The 19,685-nt window shown below is 41.5% G+C and overlaps 1 protein-coding gene across 2 annotated transcripts in view; it reads right to left on the reverse strand.

Moving 5' to 3' along the window:
* manbal (mannosidase beta like) overlaps positions 1-19,685 on the reverse strand; it is a 44,872-nt gene that overhangs the window by 14,396 nt on the left and 10,791 nt on the right. For both annotated transcript variants that reach the window (XM_068000377.1, XM_068000378.1), the window contains exon 2: positions 18,798-19,045. In XM_068000377.1, coding sequence (XP_067856478.1) covers positions 18,798-18,950 — 153 coding nt within the window. In that variant the 5' untranslated portion in view covers positions 18,951-19,045. The remainder of the gene's footprint in view (positions 1-18,797; positions 19,046-19,685) is intronic.

Raw genomic sequence — 19,685 nt, forward strand, 5'->3', positions numbered from 1 at the left:
GAAGAGGAGGACGCTCAGCATCCCTTGTAAAATGACGAGACATTCTTGACATGATGGCTGCTACATAAATGCAACTTGTAGCAGACATAAAGAAGTGACTTTTCTCCTGGCTATTATGTCATTTCTTTAGAAAGCACTAGAAAACGATTAAGATGATGTTATACGATGACCTTTTGATGAGATACTAGAAAGGAACTAATGTGGAGCAATACATCAATGAGGACTCAACACCTTTCAAAACTTATTTGAAGATTTGTATCATGATGTGTGCGATGAAACAATTATACTATATTGTGGAAAGTTGAACAAATTAGCCTAATTCTAGAACTTGAAAAGTAGGAGGATAACAGTAGCCAGATACTCATTAACATACATCAGTTGTAATACTTTTTATTGGGAAAAAAAATACAATTACCATGCTCAATTTTTAGAAAAATATCAAGATGGCAATTTTCAATAAGGGGCAGCCCATTGTGGAAATAGCATTTGTGGGTTCATAAATTACCTCAGATTATCACATGTAGCTACTGTTTCTTTAACATTTAATAAATAAAATAATTTCACCTCACTATTCTTCACTTTCTCAATTTTGTTCTTTTTTCTCCCCTCCACTCCAGAGACTCTTGACTCCGGCAGGGTAGAGCTGTTCTAACGCTGGCTAGCTTCCTGCACCTCACCCAAGTGAAACATAATTCTTGTGTGTCCCTAGGCGATAAGTAACTGTAGCCTGTACAACTGTGGAAAGCATCACAGCTGAACCCTGTCCTGTTCTTATTTGACTTGCGATCTTATCCCTGCTACAAAGTGTGCATTTGGGAGTTGGAGGCCTTCACATTTCCTCTCTGCCAGTGGGTGCAGAGACCCATGCAACACTACAACTTCTACAGCAGCTAAGATCAGTTAACTCTACTCGTCCAGTACATTTTCACACATCAGAAAAACGATTGCATACGGGAATAAGACTGCTTTAAAAAAAATGAAAGCATTCAATTAATGTCAAACGGATACTCTAACTGCATTCAGGAGCTCTCGGTTATAACATTTTATTAATATTGTCGAGAATAAAAAAATCTTTTTCTGCTCAAACACATAAAAATCATAATTGGATTGGAATGAAAAGCAGCCGGAAAGCTTCAAGTTGGTTTACACTCCTTCCACTTAGTCATAGCTGGGTACGGTAGCATAGTGGTTATGTTACTGGACTAGTAATCCAGAGTCATAAGTTCAAATCCTGCCACGGCAGCTGGCGAATTTAAATTCAATTAATTAATTAAATTCAATTAAATAAAAATCTGGAATTAAAAAACTAGCATCAGTAATGATGGCCATGAAACTACCAGATTGTCGTAAAAACCCATCTGGTTCACTAATGTCCTTTAGGGAAGGAAACCTGCTGTCCTTACCCGGTCTGGCCTATATGTGACTCCAGACCCACAGCAATGTGGTTGATTCTTAACTGCCCTCTGAAATGGCCGAGCAAGCCACTCAGTTGTAAAATCTCGCTACGAAAAGTCATAAGAATAAAACCGGACGGACCACTAGGCACTGGACATGACAACGGCAAACCAAGCCCAGTCGACCCTGCAAGGTCCTCCTTACTAACATCTGGGGACTTGTGCCAAAATTGGGAGAGTTGTCCCACAGACTAGTCAAGCAACAGCCTGACATAGCCATACTCACAGAATCATACCTTTCAGCCAACGTCCCAGACTCTTCCATCACCATCCCTGGGTATGTCCTGTCCCACCGGCAGGACAGACCCACCAGAGGTGGCGGTACAGTGATATACAGTTAGGAGGGAGTAGCCCTGGGAGTCCTCAACATTGACTCTGGACCCCATGAAATCTCATGGCATCAGGTCAAACATGGGCAAGGAAACCTCCTGCTGATTACCACCTACCGTCCTCCCTCAGCTGATGAATCAGTCCTCCTCCATGTTGAGCACCACTTGGAGAAAGCACTGAGAGTAGCAAGGGCACAAAATGTACTCTGGGTAGGGGAGTTCAATGTCCATCACCAAGAGTGGCTCCGAGCTGGCCGAGTCCTGAAGGACATCGCTGCTAGACTGGGCCTGCGGCAGGTGGTGAGCGAACCAACACGAGGGAGAAACTTACTTGACCTCGTCCTCACCAATCTACCTGTCGCAAATGCATTGTCCATGACAGTATTGGTAGGAGTGACCACCGCACAGTCCTCGTGGAGATGAAGTCCCGTCTTCGCACTGAGGACACCATCCAACGTGTTGTGTGGCACTACCACCGTGCTAAATGGGATAGATTCAGAACAGATCTAGCAGCTCAAAACTGGGCATCCATGAGGCGCTGTGGGCCATCAGCAGCAGCAGAATTCTATTCCACCACAATCTGTAACCTCATGGCCCGGCATATTCCTCACTCTACCATTACCAACAAGCCAGGGGTTTAACCCTGGTTCAATGAGGAGTGTAGAAGAGCATGTCAGGAGCAGCACCAGGCGTACCGAAAAATGAGGTGCCAACCTGGTGAAGCTACAACTCAGGACTACATGCATGCTAAACAGCGGAAGCAACATGCTATAGACAGAGCTAAGCGATTCCACAACCAACGGATCAGATCAAAGCTCTGCAGTCCTGCCACATCCAGTTGTGAATGGTGGTGGACAATTAAACAACTAACAGGAGGAGGAGGCTCTGCAAACATCCCTATCCTCAATGATGGCGGAGTCCAGCATGTGAGTGCAAAAGACAAGGCCGAAGCGTTTGCAACCATCTTCAGCCAGAAGTGCCGAGTGGATGATCCATCTCGGCCTCCTCCCGATATCCCCATCACAGAAGCCAGTCTTCGGCCAATTCGATTCACTCCACGTGATATCAAGAAACGGCTGAGTGCACTTGATACAGCAAAGGCTATGGGCCCCGACAACATCCCAGCTGTAGTGCTGAAGACTTGTGCTCCAGAACTAGCTGCGCCTCTAGCCAAGCTTTTCCAGTACAGCTACAACACTGGCATCTACCCGACAATGTGGAAAATTGCCCAGTTATGTCCTGTCCACAAAACGTAGGACAAATCCAATCCGGCCAATTACCGCCCCATCAGTCTACTCTCAATCATCAGCAAAGTGATGGAAGGTGTCGACGACACTGCTGTCAAGCGGCACTTACTCACCAATAACCTGCTCACCGATGCTCAGTTTGGGTTCCGCCAGGACCACTCGGCTCCAGACCTCATTACAGCCTTGGTCCAAACATGGACAAAAGAGCTGAATTCCAGAGGTGAGGTGAGAGTGACTGCCCTTGACATCAAGGCAGCATTTGACCGAGTGTGGCACCAAGGAGCCCTAGTAAAATTGAAGTCAATGGGAATCAGGGGGAAAACTCTCCAGTGGCTGGAGTCATACCTAGCACAAAGGAAGATGGTAGTGGTTGTTGGAGGTCAATCATCTCAGCCCCAGGACATTGCTGCAGGAGTTCCTCAGGGCAGTGTCCTCGGCCCAACCATCTTCAGCTGCTTCATCAATGACCTTTCCTCCATAAGGTCAGAAATGGGGATGTTAGCTGATGACTGCACAGTGTTCAGTTCCATTCGCAACCCCTCAAATAAGGAAGCAGTCCGTGCCCGCATGCAGCAAGACCCAGACAACATCCAGGCTTGGGCTCATAAGTGGCAAGTAACATTCGCGCCAGATAAGTGCCAGGCAATGACCATCTCCAACAAGAGGGAGTCTAACCACCTCCCCTTGACATTCAACGGCATTACCATCGCCGAATCCCCCACCATCAACATCCTGGGGGTCACCATTGACCAGAAACTTAACTGGACCAGCCATATAAATACTGTGGCTACGAGAGCAGGTCAGAGGCTGGGTATTTTGTGGCGAGTGACTCACCTCCTGACTCCCCAAAGCCTTTCCACCATCTACAAGGCACAAGTCAGGAGTGTGATGGAATACTCTCCACTTGCTTGGATGAGTGCAGCTCCAACAACACTCAAGAAGCTCGACACCATCCAAGATAAAGCATCCCGCTTGATTGGCACCCCATCCACCACCCTAAACATTCACTCCCTTCACCACCGGCACACTGTGGCTGCAGTGTGTACCATCCACAGGATGCACTGCAGCAACTCGCCAAGGCTTCTTCGACAGCACCTCCCAAACCCACGACCTCTACCACCTAGAAGGACAAGAGCAGCAGGCACATGGGAACACCACCACCTGCACGTTCCCCTCCAAGTCACACACCATCCCGACTTGGAAATATATCGCCTTTCTTTCATTGTCGCTGGGTCAAAATCCTGGAACTCCCTTCCTAACAGCACTGTGGGAGAACCTTCACCACACGGACTGCAGCGGTTCAAAAAGGCGGCTCACCACCACCTTCTCGAGAGCAATTAGGGATGGGCAATAAAATGCTGGCCTCACCAGCGACACCACATCCCGTGAACGAATAAAAAAAAAATAGCTACACAGTCTGCCAACAAACTGATTAAATCTTTAGTCACAAGCCAGCTGTAACTGTAAATGGTTTCTCAGTTGGATGTTCTGGACTGTGATCACAACACGTCAACACACACAGAAAAAGTGATATATTTTATAACAAAAATAAACCATAATATTTTGCAACTCCGTTTTGATAAACTAATCACTGCTTGGTAAGTGGCCGTCAGCTGTAACTGATATTTAAGCCAGAACTAGAAGAAATTATATCTAAGTACAAAACTTTGGTACAAACAAAACGGAACTTTTCCCTCACAATCCGTCTAGCAAAAGACCAAGGATCAGACTTTTATTTTGGTGTATTAGGTGGCATAATAAATGAGCGCAACTGGAGATAACTGTAACAAGGACAAATGCTTCAGGAAAATGACTGCCATGGTTACAGAAAGCACAGGAAAACATGAATAAATTATACTTGGGCACTAAAAGGCAATAGATTCCCTGCAGCATAATGCATGTTCCAGCAACTTTAATTCAGGCAGTGATGATTAACTGTGGTTTTATATTCTTGCAGACGAAGTGGGGGAGGAGGGAAAAGAGTTCCAGGTAATAATGGTAGGTGGAGTTCTACAAGCTGCTAAAGTGTTGTGTGAAGCTTCGACATTTGCAAGTTATGCAGACTTTTTGGATTGTTTAGATGCATCCTTTGCTTCTGAAATAAAAAAAGACATGTAGGTTTGGCTGAAGTGCTTGTGGATCTGATGCAGTTAAATTTTGATAGAAGACGGTCAGTCCAACACTCTCTCTTCAGTGCTGGCAAGGGTGGACTTTGGCAGGGGTTAGATTAATCCCTTGCCTTTGGACTGAACTGAGTCCAAGATATGAATTTTCCCTTCATCTTGCCAAACAATACTGAATGGAAAAAAAAAATCTTGGTAACACATTAAAATTTGCTGACAGTGATAAGTAAATCCTAGCTTTAATAAAGATGTGCACCCTTCTAGCTGCTTCTGCAGGTGGCATTAGCCAGCAGAGGCCGAACGCAATTATCAAGCCAAGAATCTGAATGTTTATAATTGATGAGAGCTTACATTAATGGAGCGGAGGTGAGTGGGCAACATTGCAACCGTTTCTCAGCAAAGTTAATGAAATATTCTTCAGTGCTGAGGATTCAGAAAAAACACAAAAAAAACTGAAAATCTGGGAGATGACAGAACACTCACCTACTTACAAGTAAAAAGAATATGTGTGTTTTTTTTCTTCCAGCTTACTAAATGTAGAAAGAAGTGGAATTCTCCAGGCCTCTCGTGAGGATTGGTGCTGCTTCTAATGGCAGCCAAAGTTTACACCAATAATAAAAAAAAACTAACAGAAGGTATTTTCTAAAAAGAGGCTTGGCAGTGCCCCCCTAGATTAATGATTTAGGAAAGGGGACAGGCCAGTCTACAAAGAAATGAAGGATGCTGAAATGATTGATTGCTCCATATTCATGCATGTACTAGAGTTAGGGTTGCTGATCCTCCAAGATTGTTTTGGAGTCTCCAGGAATTGAAGATTAATCTCCTGGACACTGCTGCAAGTAGCCTGGAAGAAAAATCATACGGGCATTAAAAAAAGTGTTTTCTCATTTTCTTTGAACGCTTTTATTGAAGGAGCGGGGAAAAAGGCTGCTTGACTGACAGTTAAGAATCGTCCATTCGAGTAACAAAGTGTCTGTTCACTTTCCAGTTGCCGAGAGATGGACGTGTTGGAGCGTGGGCAGTTGGAGGCAGGCGGTCATGTGATGAAACCTCCAGATTTGGCAACCCCAACTAGAGTCGGGAGTGGGGAGGGGAATGCCAGTGAGTGCTAGTCTTACTCTCAGCATATTAATTCAAGGATGTTTCCTGGACACCTGAGTTATGATAAGAGCAAATAAGCCCAGCTCTCATTGAGACAAGAATCCACCCCTGTGCTTTGATGGTTATTGGTGCACAAATCAAAAGAAAATTGTGTCAATTGTTAAATACATTGACCAGTGTGGAACTAAGTCAGGTCCCAGATTTGAGCGGTGACAGGTTAAGTGACAGCCAGAGCTGCAGTGGAAAAAGCATCACAGCTGTCCCTCAGCTGGACTATTAAATTGAGGGTGGGGGGGGGTAGAAATCTAGCAATATTCCCAGTCTTCACTGGATCAGTTTATCCCCGCTGGAAGATTCCTGTTCATAGACAAGATCAGATCCAGCTGTGATGCTCCTTATCGTTGAATAGTCCCCTGACACTTGCTGTCTTAGTCATGTGAAAAACGAGTAGCGGACGGCAACCAGCATCCATAGAGCAGGGCCCCACTCAAGTCCGGAAGGAAGGAGAGAAAAAGAGTGGATGGAAATAAAATTTAGAAAGTGAATAAAACTGGGGCAAAAGGTGATGCACACTACACACTTACAATGAGTGAGAAAAATAAGGTTTCTGCTACACTACAAACTCAGTTGGGCAGATACTAAATATTTATAGCCTCACACCCAGCATTATACCTCCCTGGAGAAAACTGCAGGTAGGATCGAACACACAGCTGATATTCTACATGCGCACAATCGGATCCAGATGTGTGTTTGCACGATGTGCAGCACGCACTAATGCAAATAATTTATTAGGTCAAGGGAAATGCATCGTGCATTCCAGAAATCACAAATTGCTGCAAGTCTTTTTTTAAATCCACCGCACCTTTGACTAACTACATAAGCACCCGTATAATAACAATGCCCATTTTTCTGTCTACTTTGTGCTCTCAGGACTGCAACATTTCCGCACGATAATAATAAAGATGTATTTTTTAAGCTTATTCCAATTCTGTGAACTAAGAATGATTCGATTCCATACTTTTTCTTACATTCCTGTGTTAAACATCAGTCAGTTGTACAGTTATTTTTGCATATTATATGGGCATTCCTAAAGATGTAAGATGATTTAGTAGTCAAACAGTTAATCCATTATTGCAAAAACAGTGATGAAATAATTTTGCATGGACATGTTAAATAGTTCGCCATGGTGGAGATGTACACATGATGGTACAAAACTGTTGAAATACATTAGGGAAATTCCTATATACTCAAATCAAAACTGTAATATAAAAGGTCCATTCCATTTTATAAACAGGTTTATGTATAAAAGCATCCTATTGATTTCCAGCTTTTCCCTCAACATTATGCCACATGCCATCACAGTATCACAATTTAATATGGAAGACTCTACTGCACCCTGGTGTCACAGTTATGAAAATGCAGCTGTGAGACATTCAAATTAATGTTACAGAATTCAGACACGTGAATCAATGGGACTGCACTTCAGTGGACAATTGCACCTGCATTCAATGACTGTATGGTAACTGCAGAATGTTATTGCCAGGGTTACTGAGTGTTTTGATGCAAGAGTAGCTGTAAAACAAAGCGATCACTAGTTCTCCACTTTCTTCCACTCTTTAGTGGCAGGCGTAGGGAGACACTGCCCAGGATTCAGTGAAGGGGATACACAGGGTAAAAGATGAGCAATACTGTTAATTATTGAATTAACAAAAAAGCTCAGCCATTTCCTCAACCTGCCCTACCAAGGCCTGTGTCCCTTATTAGAGAGGTCTAACAACGATGCCTGAAAATGTGTTGGCATATCTGAAATCCATATTCAGTCATGTGTGTCCAATAGGATGTTCTGGGAAGATGACCTCATTCCCACACTTAGCAGTTGGTAATGCATTATTCACCACAGAAAGTGTGATGTCCCACACAGCCATTATGTAAAAAAAAAAGACTTGCATTTGTATAGCGCCTTTCACAACCTCTCAAAGCGATTTACAGCCATTGAAGTACTTCTGAAGTGTAGTCACTGTTCTATTGTTGGAAACCCAGCAGCCAATTTGCACTCAGCAAGCTCCCAAAAACAGTGATGAAATAAAGGACATCATCTGTTTTAGGTGTTGGTTGAGGGATAAATGAGGGAGAATTTCCCTGCTCTTCTTCAAAGTGCTGTGGGATCTTTTACATCCACCTGAGGGGATAGACAGGGCCTCGGTTTAATGTCTCAACAGAAAGAAGTGGAAGACATTCTGTTACAAAAGCCTCACCTAATGTAGTTGGTAACCAGCCATCCTCATCTAACAGTGCCCTGGGAATATATCTGTCAACCAAGCCCTCTCTGACCTGGATTGCATAACAGAAATATAGAAATTTTAGCTTAGGTGGAGGCCAAGCAACTCTTATCTGCACTAAACTTAAGCCCCTCTTGGGGCAGATTTTATAGTCACAGCTTCCTGCTTTTTTCCCCTCACACTAATCCTATTATCCTGCTTTCTCTCCATACTCTTATGTTCATAACAACTACCCAGTACCTTTTGAATATTGCAATTAATTTAACATTGATCATCACTTGTGACAAAGTATTCCGATAAGTCTTTGTGTGAAGAAATTGAATTTTCTCCTTTATGCATCTAGTATTTGGGACTCTTGAATTGACTTACCAATGGAAATAATCTATTTTTACCTTGCCTATTCCTTTTATCATTTTGAACACTTCACTGAAATCCATCCTTGATTTCCATTCATGAGAATAAAGCCCTTGTTGCTCTAGCCTTTGCTTATAATTCATACCGATCGTCCTCAGGCTGTTGCATCCCTCGTAAAGTGAGGAGCCCAAAAGTTTTCCAAATATGATGTGACCATCCTTTTATAGAGTCATTATACTTTTGTAGTCAATCCCCCTTGATATAAACCCCAAAGTTGCATTTGTCTTTTAATGGATTTTTAAAATCATGTCCACCCACCACTTAGGATCTGCACAACTGGATACTTTTACTTCTCCACTGCATTGAGACATTTTACTATTTAAGACATATATCTACTCTGTATCTTGTTCCCATAATGTATGCTCACATTTTTTTTTACATTAAATCCACATCTGACACTTATCTCTCCATTCTCCTAACTTGAATTCTGTAGACTCCTGCATTCTTCCTGGTAGTTTGCTATTCTTTCAAGTTTGGTATCACTAGAAAACTTTCCACCCCTTTATGTCTAGGTCCAGATCGAATCAGATAGAGATTACCAGAAAGAAGAAAAAAGAAACACACAAAAGTAGCCCTAAGACCATTCCCTGGAGCACTCCACTCGCTACTGTCAGCCAATCTGAGAAACATCCATTTACCATTAACCCTTTACCATCTTTCATCCACACCACCACTTTTACTTTTATGTCACGGACCCTAATCAAAAACGTACAGAATAAGTATATTCCATTGAAAACGGAGACTACTAGTAGTTTTAGGATGCCATGGATAAATAAAGAGATGAGAAAGCAATTAAAGAGACCCTGTGATGACAATGAGAAGAGATTCACCAAGATGCTTCCTGATATGAGGAAATACAAATATAAAGACTTGAAAAGTTGGGTCCTTTTTCATTAGAACACAGATTACTGGGCAATATAATAGAAGTTTTAAAAATTGTGACAGGGTCGATGGAAGCAGACTATTTCTAGTAGTTGAGGGATCAAGAACGAGGGGCCATAAATAATAGATTAAATGGAAGAGATTTAGAGCAGAGAGAGTTGTGAAGCTGTGGAATTCACTTCCGGGGCTAGTGGTTGAGGCAGAAACTATGTCAAAATTACATTGGATAGGTAGATGAAGAAAAATGGGAACAGGGTTGGCAAATGCGATTAGAACTATTTGCTTGCATGGAGGGTAAATGCCAACACAGACTAGTTGGGCCAAATGGCCTGTTTCTATGCTGTAATTTCAATGTAATGTTCTCATCTAATTTATTATAGGAACATAAGTAGGCCATTCAGCCCCTTATGTGACACTAGATCAAATGCTTTCCAGAAGGCCATATAAACAGTTTCATTTTAGATTGGCTCAGGATTGTACAGGTTTACTCTTGGTGCCTTGAGCTTGTATCAACAGCCTCCAGGTTAATTTTACAATGATTGAATTCCCATCCCCCAAACACACACCTGAAAACTTTAAGATTACCATTTCATTCTCTGAAATTGTGTCTGGTGGGAAGGTGGCAAATTTATGACTACTCGCAAAACAATCAGTTCAGGAGATAGGGTAAGGGGCTTAATGTACATTTTCTGTAGGACAGCAACTGTGATACAACTTGTTACGGAGGGACAAAAAGAAAGAATGAAGGACTGGTTGTGTGGCTTTGACACGCGCCACTGAATGGAGGATAATCACGTCTTTCACAAAATTAATGAGTGTCAGAAACAATGCCCTTGAGGGCGAGTGGAAGTTTCAATTTAATTTATTATGGTACACTACTCCTTTAAAACACATTGCAGTGTTAGACAGAAGGGTTGTGTGGGAAAATTTGATAAGATAGGGCTCTTCAGCTTCAACCAGAGACATCGCATAGGGGGCCATATAAAAAAGGTATATAAAATAATGAGAAGGTTAATACATTCAGAAATGCTAAGACAGCAGGGCAAGTTCGTGGTTGTGAAAGGGAAATTCAGGACAGGGGTCAGATTTTTTTTTAAAGTGGGTGAATAATTGCAACATGGTGCTTGGACACTTCAAGCATCAATTTGTTGGTGTAATGTGAAAATAGTAGGGTTAGTATTCTGGAAGGATGAGATTAAATGGGCTGAAAGACCTTCCTCAGGCTGACCTGTGCAGGATTCACCAAATCTTCTTGTCTTACAGAGAGAGGATAATGCAGGCCATCACAGGGGTGGGATGGCGAGAGAGGCAGAAGGAGAACTAATCATTGCTCAACAGTACTTATCTCACGCAGTAAATTAAATCAAATTTAGTCTCCTATTACAGTATTGCCTACACCACAAGATTACAAACATGGCTGCATAAAGCATGATGGATAGAAATTAATATGGTAAGGAAAAAAAACTTAAAGGAAAATTTCTCAGATCACAGAATTATTTTGTAGCACAGGAGGCTCTTCAGCCCATCACACCTTCACTGGATGTCAAACAGATATTTATTTAGTCCCACTGACCTGCTCTTTTCCAATACTTTTTCCTTTAAACATTTTCCTTTTTAAAAAAAAATTACCCACTTCCCTGTTAAAAGCAATTATGGATACTGCTTCCACCATTGTTTCTAGGGAACCATTCCATGTCCTGATTAACATTCTGCATTAAAAAAAATATTTTCACTTCTGTTCTTTCGGTGATGATAAATGTATGTCCTCCAGTTAGTTATTGACTCATCGACCAGGTTTACCTTATCAAAACGCCACCATTTTAAATACCTTTATCAGATCACCAGTGAAAAGAGCTTCAGTTTCAGTAATCTATCCTCAATTTAAAGCCCCTCATTCCTGCTAACATCTTAGTAAATCTCTTCGGTACACTCCCGACGTCATTAACAACTATCCATCCTAAGGTAGGATGCTCACAACGTACACACTGTTCTAATTGTGGTCTACGCCATTATTTGCAGAAGTTCAGCATTAACTCTTTGCTTTTGTACTCGGATTTTGTAACAAAAACAAAGATCCCAAATGCTGGATTTAAACCTAGGGAAATCAGAGGCAGACGAAATGGAGCAAAGAGAAATCAGAGGTGTGCTTTTAAATGTTTTATGGAACGGTAGAGTATGGGTACTCCTAAATGGCACTTTTAACAGTAGCTGCATTTGAACCTTGGGATTTAATTCATTGGGAAAATAGTTCCCAGCTCAGTAATTCCAGCAGGTAAGGCATCGGGGCATGTATAACATGTTAAAAACTTAGCTGCAGGGCACATACTTTTATGAAAATAAAAGTAGAACTTGAATCACAGCTGCTAGCATAAGTTTCAACAGACAAACACAAGTCAAAACAGACTGACACATATCGGACACAAATACCGATAAATTCAAGATTCATCTGCTGTAGACTACTTGGAAACCAACTATGACTTAAGTAAATGATATGCTACCATAATCCATTAGGTTTTTGTTATAAAATGCTTATTATTGTGTGCTATTGGTCGACTATGAGAAGGTCCAGTGAATTTACTGCTGCACTGCTCAATGAGAAATGAACACGTACTGTCCAAGCTACCTTACGTAACTTGTGAGTAAGAATCACAAATTATTTTTTAAAACCAATTTTTACCATAAATTCACAATTGTTTTTCAATTCCCCCCATCAATTCTGAAAAGCAACTCTGGAGGTGCACGAGCATGGTACTCATGACGTCAGCACTCACACTGCTGATAACACAAGCAATACACATGCATTTTCAGCAGGAAAACTGAAGACAGCACCTATGGTATTTTTTCACTTTGGGTTATACAATAGAATGATTAGTCCTACAACGCAAAACCAAGAACAGAACATCTACAGCCCTAATATTCGATGGAACCCAAAAATCATTTTGTGGCTAAAGTGAAGCTTTTTGTTAGTCAGTAAAATGTTGCATTACTCGGAACTTGTATATCAGGTTATATTTTCGCATCACAATATGAAGTCACTTACTGCAAAAAGGAAACAGACCTACAGTTCCTCAAAGTGTAGCATACCAGACACAATTTTCAGCATCCTTATATTTATTTGGCTACGACATCAGATCCCCCAATATTTGGCAATGCATCCTGGACAGATCAGTAGCTAGAGTATAAATTTGCAGCCATGGCATTGTCTAGTTATGTATCAGACTCTCTCAGCTAAGAGAGAGCTTTTCTCATCCAAGGTTACATGGGACTCTGTTCCCAGCCAGTACATTTTAATTACATTTGAGAGCGCAGATAGGAGTGTCATCTTTCTTAAAACATTTAAGCAAGTTCTACTTCAGATTATAAACTGTCCAAAGGGTCAAACTAACCCTCCCCACCCCCCCCGAATATTTTTTGAACCTGGCACAACACTGTATTGAAGTTATATCCCACCAGTGTCAAGCCTAAGTGGTGAAACCCACTCTGGAGTCAGGTCAGGGCCCAGTTTCAGAGTTACACTGTCATTTTTGTGACATTGCTGAGAATAATTGTACTTGCGGTTGCCCACTGTACTTTCGGTGGATCAGTTTGAAGCTACTAATAGATGACTGAACAATGATGAAGCTTAATTGGCTTGTCAGAAATTGTGAATTCTGGTAGAATTAATCAGGATTTTCCACCTCCAACTCTATGCCACTGCGGCTATTAAGCCAAACACTGGGAGGTACAAAAAGGATTGCACCAGGCCCCCAATTTTCCATCTCTTCTGTGGGGAATCATTGATGGCCTGGTAAGTTCAATAACTCAGTAGAGAATCATAGGTTTGAATTTTGATCCTGCCAGTCCATAATAGAGAATATTGGTACAAACAAGAACACAAGATGAATATGGATGAGGAAGGCCAGTTTATCCACCTTTACTCATCCTTGGGGCACACTATTGAGCAGCCCTACACCCATTTTTGTCATAACACCTGTAACTAGTACCCACAGCTTTCTACCCTTCCACCAATTTCCTATCCAATGCCAGGATTTAGCCTAAATCCCCACCGCTGTAAGCTTATCTGGGAGCCTTTCATACAGAACTTTAACAAATGTTTTTGGAAGTTCAGATACACCACATCATCGGCCTCAGCACAGTCCACTTGGGAAAAGGTTAAGAAGTTTTGTCTGACGGGATTCTTCCCAACTGAATGCATGTTGGCTGCTATTTAATAAATTATCATACAGATAATACTCATGTTTACTGCTGATAATTGATTCCATTATTTTATCATCAGGTATTGTATTAAGACTATTGGGTCTTTAGCTGCTTTTTGAAAATGGGCACCAGGATAGCAATCTACTGGTAGCTCACCAGCAATTATCCACTCCTCCATTAGGACAGTCAATGCCTCACTAATCTTCCCTCATCTCTTTTGGTTCTCTGTTATACCAGCAGACCAGATTTAAAATATTTGGATTTAACCTTTTTTTTAAAAAAAAAGTTAAAATGATCAAACATTGTTTGCCGTATCTTCCATTACTGGCAATGGAGAAAAAAAATATCACCAAATTGTACGAGGGATTTTGAGCTGTTTAAAGCACTTAAGGCAGGTAGTCTTCTGAGATACACTATTCAACTGAATGATGGCACTTTGAGCTTATCTAGTAGCCTTTCATGCAGAATTTGATGATACCCTAATCAGAAAGGTGCTTAGATGAGGCCTTTCCTACACAAACAGAAAAGATCCTTCTCTTAAAAGCAATTAGACAAAATGAAAAGGTAAAGCTAACTAGTACCACTAGTACTTAAAGTGGAATTGGTTAAGAGAGGGTACTTTCCCCCACTCTTCCTTCTCACTTGTATAAAATTGGTCTGTCCCTACAATGTTTGAATCTGCCCACACCTTTTGGCCCTGCCCAAGCTCCAACCCTCAAGCCAATATCAATGGCAAGACAATGCAGTATTATAAGTAGCCGGTCAGACAAGATAGGAAAACCATGCAGGCCTACTTTAATGCCTGGATGCCAGTCATACATCCTGACAGCTGATTATCCCCATGACCTGTAAATGTATATACACAAGATTAACCCAGGGTTGCAGGTGACATGGGGAAGGGGGCTTATACGAAAGAAAATACAATTTTAAAAAAAAGGAAATTAAAAAGAAATACTACTTCTTAAAAAACATGTGATATAAACCCTCTTATCCAGAAAGCAGAACTTTCTGGTTCACTCCATTGTGTAAAAGATAATGAGTAACAAGTAATGGGATAAAGCAGTCAAGGGTTATAACAAATCATCATTATCCAATATTAAATTAAATATTGTCTTCATAGAACTGAAACATCCTCAATCTTCAAATACTCCAGTGCAAATGTTGACATAAAAACTTTATTACACTGGAAATATATTTTGAAATTCAGTTCTCTCCCAAGCAAATATTGAATTCAGATATCATTCATAAAACATAATGCAACTTTTTTGGGTCAATATTCAATTTGAAATATTTATCTTTCTTTACAATTTCAGATGCTTATATGACTGCACTAATTTAAAACCATTCAATTTAGATGTCTGGAATGCAATCATAATGGCTTAATACTGCATGGTGCAGCACAGCCATTCAAATCCAGAAGTTCCCACGTTTGATTGTCTCGTTTGTGCTGGATTAGTTCATCATAGCCTGGATAGCAACATGGGCGCTACAATTAACTTCAGTGTTCCTGGGTGAAAGATTGAAGAGATAAAATGGCAAAGAAACTGCTCCTGATCACTATCCAGTGGGCACTGCTGGAAGTGCGCGTGTACAGCATCAGGAGAGGGCAGACCCAATTGTGACAGCCTACATGGTTGGGTATCCACTGACACTTACCATCAACACTGCATGTGAAAAACAGCCACTTGAGTAATGCATCAGTGGGGTGTAGCTATCTGTGAAACTAAACCCAACATAACTCATTGCCATCAAATGAGGAGAGGAAAGGGTGAAACGAAAACGTTAATTTAAAACAAAGGATGGATTTCAGAATATATATTAGCAATAAAATGCAGTGTGTATTTTGTAACTTCATGTGGGCTTTTATAGTCTGTACATTTCACCAATACATTGAATTTTATGTTACATTACATTTTTTCATAAGGTACCATCCCCACCATTTACATCATCTATATTGGGCAAATGGTGCTTTAAGAGCAGTGTCCTTTAATCATTTTGGCCAGCAAAGCAAAGAACCTAGAGCAGATTCAGGTTCAGAAAGTAAATCTCTCAAGTTTAGACAAAGTATTTTTTTGACATTTTGCACTTTTAACATCCACTGCTTAAAGTGGGCAAATCGTGTTAATACTAATCTGCCCACTATTAGCGTAGGGGACTGGATTTGGAAATAACACGCTGCATTTTAACGCAGCAGCACAAGGTTTCCTCCCTTTGTACCTATGCAAATTCCTTTACCTTGTGTTTTATTTCTCCCATTTTCTTTTTTTGCTCTCCAGGCAATTTTCTCACTGAAGACAGTGATTCCTTGCCGGATACAGTTTCACAGATGTCAGCCATCTGTGGTGCCTCACCTAAGTGCCAGTCATCATATACAAGTGCAAGAACCAATCCTGCCCTCACTCTGTGTCCTCAGATCTGCAGTCACTGAATAGCAATCAAGCAGACGGCCGATTTTCACCTCCTTAACTGTGGTACTATGGCTCAGCCAAAGCTGAAATCAGCTTACTCAGAGATCTGGGATCTAATCCGTATGGTTTAGCTACTTGCTGACTCGGCCAGTTGATAAAGTGAGGAATTTTCTCTTACTTTCTAACCATTCATTAGTTCTGGAAAATTGTGCTCAGAGACACGGCGCGGACACAATGTGCCGAATGGCCTCCTTCTGTGCCGTAAATTTTCTATGCGACTAGCCAGGGAGTGAGTTGGATATTTGTGGGCTCATTCAAATTGACTGGCAAGATGTAAACTAAAGCAATTTATATATGTGCACGTAACACAGGCCTATTTTTATTTACCTCTATCTGACTCAAGGTTTCTTTCCTACTGTGTCTCATCCTTTGAGGCTTATCGTAACTCTTCCCTGTTCCAATTATTAACTCCTCCTGTGAACTGTTTACCTTATTCCTTTCTATATTTATTTTCCTCAGGTTCATCAATAACTTTTAGGGCATCTATCAATTTATACTTCATTTTTCTTTAATTCAACTCTCAAAGCAGGAAGCCATTTTAAAAAGAATGTTTCTCCTGCATCACCACTTCCATAGACCCTCCATTTTGTGGACGGATGATAAATAGGGTTGAATGTTTCCACGTGTAATAATGCTCCGCACTCATTTGCAAACAGATGGATTTGATACAGGACAAATGCCCATTTTTTCCTCATTGAAACATTTATTCCACTGCAGAAATGCATTCCACCAAGTGGCTTAGCTGAGAATTGATTTTTCTGATCATGCTTGGGGCTGGTAGATTTAATTATAAGCTACTAAAAGAAAGCTTGAAATATGACCTGTGAATACATGGGTCCAAGTACCTTTATGTTCACCTACAGTATTTTAGAATTGAAAGTGAAATGTTTCTCAACTAGCAGAAAGCAAAGTGAATTCATTACTTTCATCTCCAGCTGTTACTATGTGAAACCTCTCACAAATTCTGATTGTGCTGAAGACAGAATATTGGTTTAGAAGAACTCACAATCTTATCCTAATACATACGGACACCACCACTTTTGGTAAATATGCACAAATTTGTAAATAAATAGTTTTTGAATGTACCATAGGAGGAAATCCCTTCCTTGATGATTCGTAAAAAATTGCTCGGTTCACACAACCTTTTATTAGCAGAAATGCTACTTCAAAAGCTGTCCTGATTAGTTTGTTTCTCTGCCTTCGGTCCCATTGAAGCAGGGGATGGAATAAGATTCCTCCCAGCCCATGCACCATTTTGCCTTCCCCAGTGAACAGGTCAGGCATAACCCTCCTCCCAGGTCTCTCACCATGCTGATGTTTGATGGACTACTAGCAGGTGCACAAAAGCAGACCACAGAGACACTTCCACCTTATTGGGGGAAGCACAGTGGGGAGTTTTCCTCTGAATTACCACCTAAAAACAGGTGGTGCTGAGGTTGAGAATCGAAAAGAGTGGGGAAGGAAGACCTCCTGCTGAATCACTGCCCCTAAAATCGACCACCAGAATCGCCCTCTTGTCCCCATTACTGCCTGCTCCACTGCGTGGGAATGACATTGATGAGGTGGGGCTTAGGACTCCAGACAATTTTCCTCAGTTCTCACTTCTGCATGCTGATGGAAGGGAGGGCAAGAAAGAAAGAGGGGATAGTCGGAGCGTGGTAGCAAAAGGAGGAAGGATTATCATGGCTGAGAGATAGGAGAGCTGGGCAACTCGCTTTCTCCCAACCTCTCCAATTGCCTGCCGCTTGGCTACAAGGCTCATTCGGGGCCAATTCAAAATTTCATGCCGGATCATTTAGGGGGCTCCTGTCCCTTTTAAAACTGGCCCTGCCCACGTCAGATACTGCAGTGAGTGCCCTCCTGCAGCACCACACCACAGCAGTGGCAGACTCCCACTGAGAATCTGCCCTGCATACCCAGGAAAATGAAATCAAGGTCATGGCAGGGTCAGACCAGCAGGCAGAAATCCCACCCAGACCCACTTCTGGCAGTGTCCCACCCTTAAGGAAAATATCCCACCCTCCTGTAATCTCTGCCATCTTCTCACAATGAAATTGATGAAAATCTACTTGATCCTCTTGTGGCAAATTAGGGATGGGTATGCTGAACATTTAAAGTAATAGGGATTTTTGAATTAAACACAAGTTTATAATATTTAAAAAAAATAAAACTTCATGGTAAAGCCATTGTGTAGAGCTTTATCCAGAGCATTTCATCAACAACTATAACCAATGTACCCCCCCACCCCCCCAGTAACTTCATCTTTTTCAGATGAGAAAGAAAGTGAATGAGTCTGTTCTTACTGGCTCTGATGATTTAGAAGGAGGTGGTAGTAAGATAGATAATATGCAGATAATCTGGAAAATTGCCCCTAGGAACAAGCCATAACACAGGATGTTGTCAAAAAAGGTGGGTTCTGGTACTTCTGGGGGAGACAGATCAAACTCTGTAGCCATTCTTCTGCTGTAGTTGCTGAATTACAGCCAGTCTTTCCGGGAGGTCCTTCACAGAGTTTTCCAATATTTTGGTCTTCCAGTGCCTCAATACGTATCTACGGGGGAAAAGTCAGAAAATAGATGATTAAATAAGACGGTTAGTGTTCCAACAAGATTTATAGAATCTATAACTAGTCAGTGTTAGTTTAAAATTCACTGAATACACAAGTCTTTTCATTCTTTAGGCATGAACCCAAATAGCATCAGCAGGCTAGCTGAGCATGTTCAGCATCGCAGCCAAACTGTTCTCATCTAACGCCCACACATATACACTTTCCAGCTTTTCACCAGGACCTAATCAGGAAGGAGAACCCTGGCTGATTTTTTTCCTCTCCCTAGCCATGAGCTAAATTTTAGTGATTCCACTTTGCCCTGGCCGAGATCGGCCAACTCAACACAGACAAAGAATTGAACTGGGGCTCTCTGGTCTGTACTGCTTAGTACACCACAAGGCAGTGCTATTCTGCAACTGAAGCTTATCCTATCGTATGGGCAAAAATCACAGTAACAAAATCCCTTACCCACAGTAACCTCAAACCTTAGATCCTGTGGTGAGACATTTGGTATCAGTTTGTAATGTCAAGACACCTGCTGATCTCTCAAGCGCTGGGAACCTACTGAACTGGAATAATCAACGGTAATAACTGTTAGAAACAATCTGGCACCCAGGACTACCCAAAACCACCGGGTAGCACA

This window comes from Heptranchias perlo, chromosome 19, assembly GCF_035084215.1.
Source record: "Heptranchias perlo isolate sHepPer1 chromosome 19, sHepPer1.hap1, whole genome shotgun sequence".
Lineage (NCBI taxonomy): Eukaryota > Metazoa > Chordata > Chondrichthyes > Hexanchiformes > Hexanchidae > Heptranchias > Heptranchias perlo.